The following is a 13,901-nucleotide window of genomic DNA, read 5'->3' as shown; positions in this document are numbered from 1 at the left end:
GCCGAGTTGCGGCCGTTGGGGTGGCTGCTCTCTGATCTGTGGTGACCACTCCGGCATGCGGTAGCGGACTCATTGTGGATTGCAGTGGCCCTGGAAATTGAGTTATCATTGACTTATTGTATGATTAAAATTCTAGCCCCAATACTATGGTTATCCAACATAAAAGCCAAACAAGTGGTCAAATTTTACTCTTTCTATGATTAAATTTTGAAATTATTATGCACTACAATAGTATATATTCAAAAAAAACTATTTATCATTGACTTATTGTATGTCACAGGTTGATTATTTCATGTCACATAGCCATTGACTAATTTACTTAAGCAGTATGTCGCTATTACTCATATCCGTTCCTCTAGTAAACGTCTGATACGTATCTGTATTTGAATAACATCTGAGCCGCCCATATCCGATAACATCCGTATTCACATTTGTATGGAAACAGAAGTGGTAAGAGCACTATCCGATCCGCATCTGATATGTTTCCACCCCGAGCGACAAGACTAAGTGAAGTCAATGGAGCGCCCGGTCTCGAGCTCTAGGGTGAAAGCCTAGGTCTGACTCGAGTTGGTTATACCTGGCAATGGCGATTTTTCTGCGTCGTTATCTTGTTAAAGGTATTGCTTGTACATGCTCAGACTGGTTCTTCTGGGTGAAAATCTAGATTCTGGCCTTGGATGATTAGATCCGGTGACGGCGGCGCTTGAGCATCGCTCCCTTCCTGAAGACATTGCTATTGTTGAAGAAACCTCATCATCCGGATAGTGTCATCAGATGATTGGTGCAAATATGAACATTGGTATAGTTTGTCGATCGCGGATCTGTTCGCTTTGGGGTTTATTTTTCCTTGCCATCATGTAGCTTTGGTCTTATATGACTTTGATATTTGCCGACATGTATTTTGTGGCGTGCGTTGGTGTTGGTTGTGTGCATTGTTGCTATGCGGAGGTCGAGTGTGAACTCATTGTGTTCCTGTCCTCCTGATACTTCATTTTGTGCCAATAAAAACAACCACTTGTGAAAGAAAAAAGTCACATCACGATCAAGGAGTTATTCTTTGATGCAGAAGTTTACCGGCTTGGGTACAATGCCCATGGCCAAATTCGCAAGAAAAATGGACTAATGTGGGCAATTTGGTGTGGGCATGCCAAAATAATAGGCATTAATCCAAACAAGAGCGAAAAATTTAGGCATAGTTCGTTTTGTTCATCAAACAAAAACCGGTTCAAAACTCCCATTATCTTATGAGGCATTTTTGATCGGGGTAGCATGCATAGTCACCGCCTTATCGATTGGTTGTTTTACCTGGCATGAGCATATTTGATCATTGATACTCCCTCCGTTCCATAATGTAGTGTCTATAGATTTTTTATAAAGTCAAACTTTACAAAGTTTGACAAAGTTAATAGAGAAAACTATTTATGTATACAATGTCAAATATATAAAATATGAAAATACATTTGACGATGAATCTAATAATATATGTTTGGCATTCTAAATGTAAATGTTTTTCTCCGTAAACTTGGTCAAAGTTTGTAAGGTTTGACTTTTCCAAAAATCTATAGGCACTACATTATGGAACGGAGGGAGTAGAACCATGAAAAAACGGCAAAATATTTTTAGAACAAACTAGTTGTAGATATCGCTAACACTTTGTAATTCTCTATATAGTCATGGTATAAGCACATCTCAAGATATTTGTTAGATTATTAAGAAGCCTCTAAAATGATATTTAAAAGCAAACTAAAGTGATTTTGAACGCATACCACTATACTAAAGAAGTAAGATAAGGAGAAATGTTATTTTGTTTCACCTTCTGCGTCTCTCAAATTTGCTTTAGCAAAATATTTGTAAATGCAGAACTAACTTTGAAAAATCAACATAAATTGTGACAAAATGTGGTTTTGCGTTTTGGAAAGATTGTGTTTGTCAATGTTTGAGTTTAAACAAAATGTATTTGTACTAAAACATAGTTAGTCATCAAAAAGTATAAGAATTTAATATAAATATGCTAGTTTCATATATTTGAATTATTTAAAATACATATATAGTACTCAATCGTCGAACAAATAGAATTTTTTTCAGTTTAGATTTCCAATGCCGTCCACGCCAAGAGGAGAGCTGATACATCGTCCGATGAGTTGAAGTTTTGTGGTGCATAGAGGCTGATGTTGGTCAAGAATGCAACCGAAACCGTAATCCGAATAAGTCCGTGTGAGTGTGGCTCGGCACCTTCAAAACCGCCAAGGGGGTCGCCATATTGTACGACACCGCCACACTCCCACTCCACAGGTTGTCTACGATTAAAATTTTTCCTACACCACCTTTTGTCAGATGTCAACTATGAACTGCAATTAAGCAAATTTATCGAGATTTGGGGCAAATATGATAGCACGCGGTAGTCCAATTTTAAACGAAATTAAAATAATTTATTATCTCTTCATTAAAAAATTAATGAAGATTCTATTTTATTTTATTATATTTTTGGGTTAATTTGTAAGTAAGAAATGATAGATAATAATATTGTGAATTATTTTTATCACAAATCTAATGGTACTATTTGCACATATGTAACCTAAATTCATGAAAAGCACAAACTATAATTTTTCATATTTTGTTTTGTTCTGTGGTGGTTTGCTCGGTCCAGTATTGTGGAAAAGATTGCAAAGAGCACATTCCCGACATGGCAGTCGGGATGTTGGGCTAGATGTAGCCGACGGTGTAGGATGTCCCGTGCATCCGACACATTGCACGGATTAGAGTATCCACGGCCAGGCGTCTCAAGCCCGCCTCAAACACTCTGACGGGCGGATCGGTCATAAAAAACCGTTCCAATCAGACTTCTCAAACTGCCCTCAAATGCCTGGGTTGACCGTCACCCATCATATTCAGCCTAAATCTAGGGTAGATATGAGGCGGCCCGAGCACGTCCGCCACATCCACCCGGCCCACGTCCGGTCCACCCTGACCTCATGAAATCCCCATCCTAAGCAAATCCTAGACTCACTTCACTTAGCTCTGATACGTCTCCAACGTATCTATAATTTTTTATTGTTCCATGCTATTATATTATGAATTTTGGATATTTTATATGCATCATTATGCTATTTTATATCTTTTTTAGAACTAACTTATTAACCTAGTGCCCAGTGCCAGTTGCTGTTTTTTCTTGTTTTTTGCCTTTACAGAAAATCAATACCAAACGGAGTTCAAATGGAACGAAACTTTTTGACGATTTTTCTTGGACCACAAGACACCCTGGAAGCTTCAGGAGGAGGCCAGAAGAGCCACAAGGTGGCCACAAGCTCAGGGGGCGCGCCCCAGGAGGGGCGCCCCCAAGCTTGTCCCCCGTGGCACTTCCAATCCTAATTTTTCTTCTATAAATACCCAAATATTCCCCGTAGACTAGAGGGTACGCCAAAAATACTTTTTCGCCGCCGCAACCTTCTGTCCTCGTGAGATCCCATCTTGGGACCTTTTCCGGTACTCTATCGGAGGAGGATTCAATCACGGAGGGCTTCTACATCAACCTTGCTGCCCTTCCGATGATGTGTGAGTAGTTAACCACTGACATATGGGTCCATAGAGCTAGTAGCTAGAAGCCTTTTTCTCTCGCTTTAATCTTCAATACAATGTTCTCCTCGATGTTCTTGGAGATCTATTAAATTTAATCTTTTTCTGCGGTGTGTTTGTTAAGATCCGATGAATTGTGGGTTTATGATCAGATTATCTATGAATATTATTTGAGTCTTCTCTGAACTCTTTTATGCATGTTTTATATAGCTTTGTATTTCTCTCCGATCTATTGATTTGGTTTGGCCAACTAGATTGATTTTTCTTGCAATATGAGAGGTGCTTTGTAATGAGTTCAATCTTGCGGTGCTCAATCCCAGTGACAGAAAGGGACATGACACGTATTTGTATTGTTGCCATTAAGGATAAAAAGATGGGGTTTGTTTATATTGATTGGATCTATCCCTCTACATCATGTCATCTTGTTTAAGGCGTTACTCTATTCTTGTTAACTTAATACACTAGATGCATGTTGGATAGCGGTCGATGTGTGGAGTAATAGTAGTAGATGCAGACAGAAGTCGGTCTACTTGTCTCGGACGTGATGCATATATACATGATCATTGCCTTAGATATCGTCATAACTATGCGCTTTTCTATATCAATTGCTCAACAGTAATTTGTCCATCCACCGTATGCTTTCTTTCAAAAGAGAAGCCTCTAGTGAAAACTATGGCCCCCATGTCTATCTTTTATCATATTATTTTCAGATCTACAAAATCAAAAACCCAAAAATACCTTGCTGCAATTTATTTACTTTTATTTTATTTCTCAATTTACTTATCTTTTACATCTATCACTATCAGGTCCCATCCTTGCAAGTAACCGTGAAGGGATTGACAACCCCTTTATCGCGTTGGGTGCAAGTATTTGTTTGTTTGTGTAGGTGCAATTATTGGAGACTTGTATGTTCCTCCTAGTGGATTGATACCTTGATTCTCAACTGAGGAAAATACTTATCTCTACTTTGCTGCATCACCCTTTCCTCTTCAAGGGAGAAACCAAAGCAAACTCAAGAAGTAGCAAGCTCCGCTTCGCTCCCCTTCGCTCCAATCCGTCAACTCCCGAGCGCCGGCGACCATGTCCAGCACCGGCAGCCACTCAGACGGCCCCGACGACGGTGACTGGGATGCCTTCCTCTGCGATGGTGCCGGAGACGAGGACGAGTTGGCCCTCCGCATCGCGTTGGAGCCCTCACAGGTGGATACGAGCGACAACTCTGGTTCAGGCGCGACGCGGCCTGTCGCCCGCAGCCACAACGCCAATGCTGATGCCGACCCTTCCCGCCCCACACGCGGATCTACTAGGCAGCTCAATCAGCGCCGCCCGTTCCGTCTGCCTCCTCCACCTCTGGCCGCTGCTCCGCGTGGGCAGCGGTGGGTTCTAGTGCTCGCTTTGCTTTCGTCGCGGATGCGCACTCTGGAACGTGAGGCGCGCGCCGCCCGCCGCGAGAGGCAGAGGGCAAGGAAGATGGGGGGCACGTCGTACACGGCTGCGAGGACCTCCGGCCGCCAACGCGTGATGCCGGCGGTGCCCGGCGAGGATGAGCGTCTCCTCCAGTGGGTGTACCGCTGATCAGTTACGACAACGGACACAGACGCCCGACGGGTCCGAAGGATCAATGCCAAGACGCTCCGGCTCGGCATTGAGCAATCCGAGCGGGAGGCGACGAGGGTGGCCAAGCTCAAGCGTAAGCAGGACCGCATTGTCTGACAATTGAAGGGCTACATCACCATCTCCTATTCCTCCGATTCCGATAGGTCCGACTCCGACGGCTCCGACCTCGACCCACCTCCTGCCACGGTCGACTACAGCAGCGCCGGCGACTATTTGGACGTCCAGATCGAGAGGAGCAGCTGAACGTCCAGGAAAAAGGGACTATTTGGACCCCCAGAGCCCAAACACCATGCCCGGGTGAACACTTGCTTCTTCAACTCAAAGTACAAGCTAGTAACCAAAAAGAGAAGAATTAGCACTCGGAACATGCCAAAATTCTGAAAATACAACACAGAGAAACACTTGTAGGCAAAGATGTACTGAAGTGCACAATCTGACAGAAGGTTAAATGACTGGATATGTCAAAAAAAAAGAACAAACACCTTATTTATATCAGAGAAAACATTAACTACATAGAGCCATTACACAAAATAAAAACTGTTACATGTTGCATCCATTGAATTACAGCTAAACTGAACTGGTGGGAGTTAAGATGTTTTCAGTTAACAGAACTGAACTGGATGTATTGGTAAGCTAAAAATCTTGATTATCATTTGACATGCTACAAGTTGGAAAGGGGTTTCCTTGTTGAATACATGTGCAATCATTTGAAGAAGAGGTGATTAAAGTTTAAAGAAAACTCCAGAACAGAGAGTCAATTTACCCCAGCACAGGCTCTCTTTTCTTCTTAACCTATGTGTTGACTTGCATTCAAATTAGAGAAAAGTATACTTTTCGTCCCTCAACTCTTGATGAAGTCTAGATTTGGTCCCTCAACTTCAAAACCGGACAACTTGCACCCCCAACTACCGAAACCGGACAAGGTTCGTCCCTGGTCTCGGTTTTGACCGGTTTTGGTGCTGACTTACCCCAGTTTTGACCACTGCATACTCAAATTCGTGTAATTTTTATTTCCGTGGAATTTTTGAAATTCACATACACTTTTCAAATCTGCGTAGTTTTTTCAAGGTCGCATATTTTTTTCAAAAATAAACATACTTTTTTCAAATCAGTGAACAATTTTGAATTTTGCGTACTCTTTCCAAATCCGTGATTTTTTTAACATTTGCATATTTTTTAAAATCTACTTGTTTTTGCATAAAAAATCCAAATCCATGTACTTTTTTCAAGTTCGCATAAATTTTTCAAATTCATGAACTCTTTCCAAAAAAATGTACGCGGATATGAAAAAGTACGTCAATTTTAAAAAGTACATGAATTTGAAAAAACTACATGAACTTTAAAAAAAGTACGCAGATTTGAATAAGTATGTGAACTTGGAAAAAGTACGCGGATTTGAAAAAAGTACACAAATTTTTAAAAAGTTCACATATTTGAAAAAAGTACCCAACTTTGAAAACATTACACGGACTAGGAAAAAATATGAGAATTTGAGTTGGCACAGTCAAAACCGGGGTGGGACATCATCAAAACCGGTCAAAACCGTGACCAGGGATGAATCTTGTCCGGTTTCAGAAGTTAAGGGTGCAAGTTGTCCGATTTTGGAGTTGAGGGACCAAATCTAAACTCCGCCAAGAATTGAGGGACGAAAAATATACTTTTCTCTTCAAATTATTCAATGTAAATAACAGAGTAGTTTTTTTTAATAAAAAACAGAGTAGTCAGTAGTGCTAAACTACATTCAGGTAAGCAATCTAAACAAGCATGCAAACAGCGTTAAGATTAACTAAAACCTAGTCTAACCTCCTTGGACAGCACAAAAACCATTATATGTACGCAAGTCCAGATCTCAAGGAGATAACCGGATAACTACCTTGGCAGGTTCTTCTTGGACAGCAGCAATCTTCTTCTTGCAGCCAGGCCTTGGGATTTCATGTACAGGTCGATTCTTGCAAGCCTCACCGGTGATGGCCATGGTGGAGGTTGACGGTGGCGTTGGGGCGGGCATGGAGGATATGGACGGCTGCACTGGTCCGGCCGTGGGGGAGTTGAGGGCATCGCTGGTGCAGCTGTGGGGGAAGTGGACGTCGGTGCTGGTGCAGCTATGGGGGAAGTGGACGGCGGCACACGAAGTGGACGGCGGCACTAGTGTGCCGATGATGGAGGTGGAAGGCGGCGCTGCGGCGTCCGTTGAGATGATGGATGGCGGCGCTGTGGCGTCCATGGAGTAGGTGGACGGCTGTCCTAGGCCGGCCAAGGGAAGGCGGACGGCGGCGCTATGCGGCGGCGTACCCTAGCATCATCCCTGGCAAAGCGAAGAGGAACGAGGAAGGAAGAGGGGAACTAGGATAAGTGGGTTATGTGGCGTCCATGGGCTAGCCCACTTATCCCACTTCTCTATCGCAGATTACATGGGCGTCCACGAACGCAAATTATGTGGGCTTTTAAGTGGGCGCCGTGGACGGCCCGTGTCCACCTGCAGCCTGAATCACAACCGAGAGAAGAGACAAGACATAATCGATTAGTTACAGAGAAACAGCACAAAAAACCAGCGTGCCCCCCTCACTGATGGGGGTATCCACTGGTTGTATCAACAATTCAACACACGGTTGATATTTACACATGAATTTCTTCACCATGCATGCTCAACCCACTACAACATCAGTACATCACACCAGGATTCAGAAGTCATTGTTTAGTACACAGGGTTTACCAGGCTACGACATGACATCACGAGTTCTTCTCCTCGTTCGCGCTGATCACAGAAGTACACGTTAGTGTGTCGAACACAAATACCGACAATGAAGAGAAAAAATGGCAACAGCAGCAGAGTTGAGTGGAACTGAATGATCGATGTCAAAGAGAAATAATGGAAACAAAGTGGAGTTGTTCAGTTTCACTCACGACTGTTCTATGTCACCAGGCGATTGTCCTCCAGCACTAGCATTCTTGTCCCCGACAGCTGATTGTCCACCAGCACTAGCATTCTTGTCCTCGACAGCTGATTGATCGCTAGCACTAGCATTCTTATCCTCGGCCGTTGATTGTTCACCAGCACTTACATTCTTATCCCCAACAGCTGATTGTTCACCAGCACTGGCATTTTTGCCATGGTCAATTGGCTTCTTGAACTGCACTAGGATCATCGTCATGTTGTCGCATCCTTCTCCACCTAATGTTGATGGAGCCAGGCATCTATCGAGCACCTTTTCACACACTGCAGAAAGGCTGCTCTCCTGCATTTGTTTCATCCCTTAAGTGCTGCTGAAGACCATGTTATCCATACAAGTATAATTTTACAGAAGTAACTCGGCACTCACTGTCTTTAGGTGCTCATGGATGAAATCGACTAGCTGTTGGCTCGACATGCAGTCCCTGTTTATCATCAGAGCGTATGGTCATTATTTTACTTATGAAAACAACTGTGATGTTGAAGGCTCATAGCTAATAACTTAAAACAAAGTAGGAATTTGGGATATGAGAAAACTTGTAGCTTCCATTGAATGTTCAAGGAGATAGAACAAATAAAGCAAATACAATTATTGAACCCTACTAAGAGAAGGATTTACCAAATGCCATCACATGCTAAAACAAGAAAGTCATCATCATCACAAAGCTCGACCTACAAAAATATTTAAATCATATGAACTACCAGCAACAAGAAAATGGTAGCCATCGATTAGCCGCAGGAGTTAAAAGTAATGGCAGAAGCTGAACTGCTTACAGTGTTTACATCAGGGTTTGCTGTCAACATTTGCTTATCAGGAGACAAGAATTTATTCTGTTTAAATTCCATATCTCCTGCAAAAGTATTAGCATATATTAGCAATCATCTAAGGTGCATGATATGAACAAAAGAAAAGGTAAAATGTAGTACCAATTGCTCTTGACAAGTTTATAGTTCCATTTACTCGTCCCATTTGGATGTAACCCCCTGCTTTCAATATCCGTTCTCTCTCTGCTTCAAGCTCTGGTTTGTGATCTCTTGATAAATTGTATGCCTATAGTATATTCAACCAGATAATGAGATGATCCTGTGTATAACTTCACATGTTAAACATACTGCAAGGATAAGCATTACAGACCTGGCCATTCCTTGAGATAACACAGCGGGAATCTCCGGCGTTTGCCACAACAAGTTGACTATTCCTTATCATTGCAACACAGGCTGTACTCCCGCAGGTTGGCCCGCTAAAATCAGAGTGAGGTCCCTGTTAAAACAATCCTGTAAGCGTAAGGCTGCCTGGGTAGCCCAAATCTTAAAATGCAACAGTACTACAGAGGAATGCCGAAATACTGGCAGAACAACTACAAGAATACAACATTTCAAATTGAATTAAAGGCCAGTTCTTTTGGGGCTTATGTCTGTCTGTGGAAATAAGCTGCCCCCTCCCCAGCTTATTCTAGAAGCCCAACCTAACATTTTATTTTAGAAGCCTACTAATTAAGGGTTAACTAGTAGACAAACTAAAACAAAATTTTAGGTTCAACTTCTAGCATAAGATGGGAGGAGGCAGCTTATTTCCACAGCCAGCCATAAGCCCCAAAAGTACTAGCAATAAACCTCTCAGTTTAAATTTTTCTTCATATACTACCTCATATTTGCAACTTGAACAATTACTGACGTCAGTACATAAACTATCTACTAGTCAAGAACCGTACATATATTACACATGACTAAGGAGAGTGAATGTTCTACTCTCGGATGTTTGCAAAAAACTGAAAAGACGTGATCAAACCAAATCCAAAAAAAACGAAAATTTGAGACATCAAACTTTATCAAATGTTCAAGCATCTTGCAAAATTTCTGCCAAAAATAACATCCAAGGAGCTCTCACTGAAAAAAACAAAATCAATGTTCAAAGTTCAAAGTTTTGTGCACTTTTTGAGCATTGACTTTGTTTTTTTTAGTGAGAGCTCCACGGATGTTATTTCTGGCTGAAAATTTGCAAGAAGCTTGAACATTTGAAAGGTTTGATGTTTCAAATTTTCAGATTTTTTGGATTTGGTTTGATCACGTTTTTTCAGTCTTTTGCAAATTCGGGTGTAGTACACCTGAGAGTAGTGGCTTCTTTCCGGTGATTAAGGCATGAATGGTTTAGCAAGAAAAGGCTTTAAATGGAAAATTAGTCACCTGGACTTCACAAAACAATTTTAAGAGCTACACCAAATTACTTTGCAATGCAGATTACTTATCCTACAAAGAGTAGTTGATCATGTGGTTCATGGAAGTTGCACCGTTACCTCCTCAAAAGCCCAATCATCATGTCGATCATTTGAATCACTGCCTCTCGGAGACCAGATCAGCCCTTCTATCATGCCAGTAAACTGGTTTATTTTATCTCCAAGTGCCTGTAGTTCTCGCCAGCCTCTTTGACCCCGCATCATCTCATCCATTCTGAATCAACAAATCATAATTACGAAGTCATCCTAGGAAGAAACTCTCAGTAGAGAATAAATGGAAAAGTACTCAAGCTGGCTACCTAACAGTTTGCTATACCTGAAGAAAGCTCCATGGACAGCAGCTCCCAGGTCACCAGCTAAATAAACTTCGCTTTTGAGAACTTCCCTGTGTAGATATTTTGCACAGAATTTGGCAACCACTTTTCCTGAGGCAAGAATGTGATATGATGATGTAAACGGACATTTTGACATGATGTGGATAAGATCATGAACAATGAAAAGGCACTAGACTTCACAAGTAACCTTACCTCCATGTCCATCAAAAACACCGAAGAATGATGTGTCCTCATCGATATCTAGCAAGGCTGAATGCTGGAATGTTGCTCAAAGGGTTAGGGACTTCAGAATGAAGTGAAAGTATACAACTATAGCAAAATAAAAATTGATAAAATACCAGTGCCTCGATTTTATTAGCACTATGCTACAGCTTCAACTAACTAAGGATCATAGCGTCTAATTTGTTGACATTTGTCATTGTGTTTAGTGTTGGTTCTAGCGTATGCTTGTGTTTTGTATAATATTCTTCAAAGGTTTTTTACAAACAGGGGCTCAACCCAGGCTCTGTTGCAATAACAAAACCAAAAGTACTCTTCAAAAGCTATTCGGTACATAATGCCAAAGTTGATCATTTTTGGCACAGCCATGTCAACACCAGATCAAGTTTGCAAGAAGAGAAACCAAACAATCAAATATCACCATTCAACTCATGGTTTTGCTACATTCAAAATTCAAAGACATAAGTGATAAGACACCACTTCTCTGTTCTCTCATGTGCACAGATTTGTAAACATAGCAATTATCAACAAATAAGCACTTGGATATGTATACCTAGTATCCCTGTGCACAGTTCCCCAACCTACCTTAGTGTCAGCTATACTTCTGATTTCTGGATATAACAAACTAGACTCACCGCGTGTATGTTAGGAATTCTACATCTGTACATTTCCAAAACTTTCTAAAAGCTTTCATCAAGCAACATCAAACAGTGATGAATAGAAACTCACAGCATCTTCCATACTCGCACGCCACCCTTGCATAGATGAAAGTCCAAATTTAAGTTGATCATTTTCCCCATCTTCAGATAGCTTCTCAGTTTTGGGGGTACTAAGGTAAACTCCCATCTTCGTGAATGCACCTGATAAAAGAATATGTTAACAGTAAAGTAAATCCACAGCATACTGCCAAGCTTTTGGGGTTTTAACAGCGCGATAACATACCAGGTCCAGAATTAATAAGGTTGGAAACAGATTACGGTCGTAACTTCTACTGCACAAATCGGGGAAGAGGTTGTTAGTAAAGATTGTTATAATGAACTAGTATAACATTATGTTATATGATAGAAAATTAAAAAGCAGTACCTCACAATGTTGCGGATAACGGCGTAGCGCACGTCCGATAATGGCTACACCAAGTAGCTCCAATGCTTCTCCTTAACATGCCAATGTGTGTACCGGTATATCCTATCTCTCAAGGCCCCTTGGTCGTCAATATGCTCTGCACGACATGAAAAGGAAGACAAATGAGAGCATGTCAGCAGAGACGGCGATGCTTGCCAAAGGCGTGCATTCGATATAGCAAATATGCAGCTCTATACGGCGATGCTTTCCAAACGCGTGCATTCGATATAGCATCACAATTCACAAGCCTTCCATACGCATAGCCATATATATGCTGATCACAAAAGGGAAGCGCAAACACCCTGCCCTGTTGTTGCAACAAAACCAGCCCACTCGTAGGAGCATGTAATCATGCGGCCTGAGCGAAACACCATCACATTTCGGTACGGAAACGTTGAGCCAGCACAGAAGAGTCCACCCTCACTGCAGTCAACGAGAGGCGTGCGCCAGCCATGGGTGTGACACGCTGCACAGCGTCCACTCCTTGATCAGCTCGAGGTGCAGTGCTGCACCAGGCAGCAGCAGATTCCTAAAGACCTGCATAAGCTACAGTAGCACAGACTACAGGCTACAGAGTACAGAGAGCAGGTGGGGAAAGTTCGTTCGGCGCAGCAACTAGTAAAAAAAAAACCTATGCACACGCTGAATTGAGCTTGGCAGCTACTGCAAGCCACGCGGAGAAGTCCCACACCCAAATATGGGTAGGCGGCCAGCCGGACTGGCGGCGGGATCTCGTCTGCCTGGGCGCGAAATTAGGAAGTCCGGAGCGACGGGGCGGGGGAGGGATCCGCGGCGAGTACCTTGGCGCTGGAGCTGAGGCGGACCGGCTCCGAGGGGCGCGACGGGGCCGGATCGCGGCGGCGAATTCCCTGCGATCGCCGGGGGGGAGGAGGAGGGGGGAGCGAGGGAGCGAGGGAGGAAGGAAGGATTGATTGGAGTGTGGGCTGGGCTGCTGACAGTGTGAATGGGATGGGGATCGGGAGTGGGGGTGGGTCACCGGCCGGCGCGGCCGCAGCGTTTTCTTGTGCGGGGGGTGGTGCTGGCGGCTCGCACGTGACGTCACCGCGCCGCGGTTTCTGGGCTGCGGAATTGATTTTTGTTTCCGTGAGCTCGTGACGTGACGTTGTGTGCTGTGGGTAGCGTAAAGTGGTGGCGGCACGACTTTTCCGCCGGACGGATGGATAAGGGCACGCACGGCGGGGAAATTCCTGTAAAAAGGAGACACGGTCGGGGAGGGAGGGAGGAAGGCCGTCCGTCCGCTCGCTGGAACGAACGGCGATGCGATCGGTGGCCATGTCGCGTCGTGCCAGCGGAGTATACAGGGGTACAGTGCGGCGTCATCGACTCGGTCGGAGGTCGTCTGCGAAACGTTCGGGGGTTTCAACGGGGTCGACGGCGAAAACGATGTGGCCAGGGCTCTTTTGCCCGGTCGTACTAGGAGAAAAGAGGAGGAAAATGCAGAGGTGCAGTGTGAGCTCCGGCGACGGCGACGGCGATAGGGAAAGGACGACGGCGACGTACGGGCGGAGTCGTGTCCATTTGCTGCTCGTCGGCAGGCAGGCAGGCAGTTGCTCCCTCCTTTTTTCTTTTCTTTTTGAGGTAAACTCCCTCCTTCTTATAAGCGAGCTCTGATGTGCCATGGAACAGGGCCCCCAACGATTAAGAGGCCTCGTAATAATAAATTTACTTGAGAGCCCAGCACGGATGCACCACACACACACACACACAGCGATTTATTCGCACGAAGGCGGCCACTCCCAGAAACAAAGCACACGTTAGCATTTTCCTTGTTTTGCTGATGGGAGCTCCTAATCGGCGCTTCAGGCGCCCGATTAGGAAACTGGCGCTCAC

At 43.6% G+C, this 13,901-nt stretch overlaps 1 protein-coding gene across 2 annotated transcripts; it reads right to left on the bottom strand.

Moving 5' to 3' along the window:
- Positions 1-7,690: 7,690 nt before the first annotated feature.
- On the bottom strand, positions 7,691-13,169 carry LOC109786644 (probable protein phosphatase 2C 58). Of its 2 annotated transcripts, none has more exons than XM_020345221.4 (14): positions 12,851-13,169; positions 12,012-12,147; positions 11,871-11,919; positions 11,658-11,788; positions 10,902-10,965; positions 10,691-10,799; positions 10,435-10,588; positions 9,276-9,401; positions 9,068-9,191; positions 8,915-8,991; positions 8,760-8,812; positions 8,511-8,565; positions 8,095-8,426; positions 7,691-7,945 (listed from the first exon to the last, which is right to left on the bottom strand). In XM_020345221.4, the coding sequence occupies exons 4-14, from the start codon at positions 11,772-11,774 to the stop codon at positions 7,921-7,923; spliced, it is 1,236 nt and encodes a 411-aa protein (XP_020200810.1). In that variant the 5' UTR covers positions 11,775-11,788; positions 11,871-11,919; positions 12,012-12,147; positions 12,851-13,169; the 3' UTR covers positions 7,691-7,920. The 2 variants fall into 2 exon arrangements, with proteins under 2 accessions (XP_020200810.1, XP_020200811.1); XM_020345222.4 differs by having other exon boundaries at positions 11,871-11,916; positions 12,851-13,164.
- Between the last annotated feature and the right edge of the window lie 732 nt (positions 13,170-13,901).

Source organism: Aegilops tauschii, chromosome 7 (assembly GCF_002575655.3).
Source record: "Aegilops tauschii subsp. strangulata cultivar AL8/78 chromosome 7, Aet v6.0, whole genome shotgun sequence".
Classification (NCBI taxonomy): Eukaryota; Viridiplantae; Streptophyta; class Magnoliopsida; order Poales; family Poaceae; genus Aegilops; species Aegilops tauschii.
This window is presented reverse-complemented; position numbering and strand designations above follow the sequence as displayed.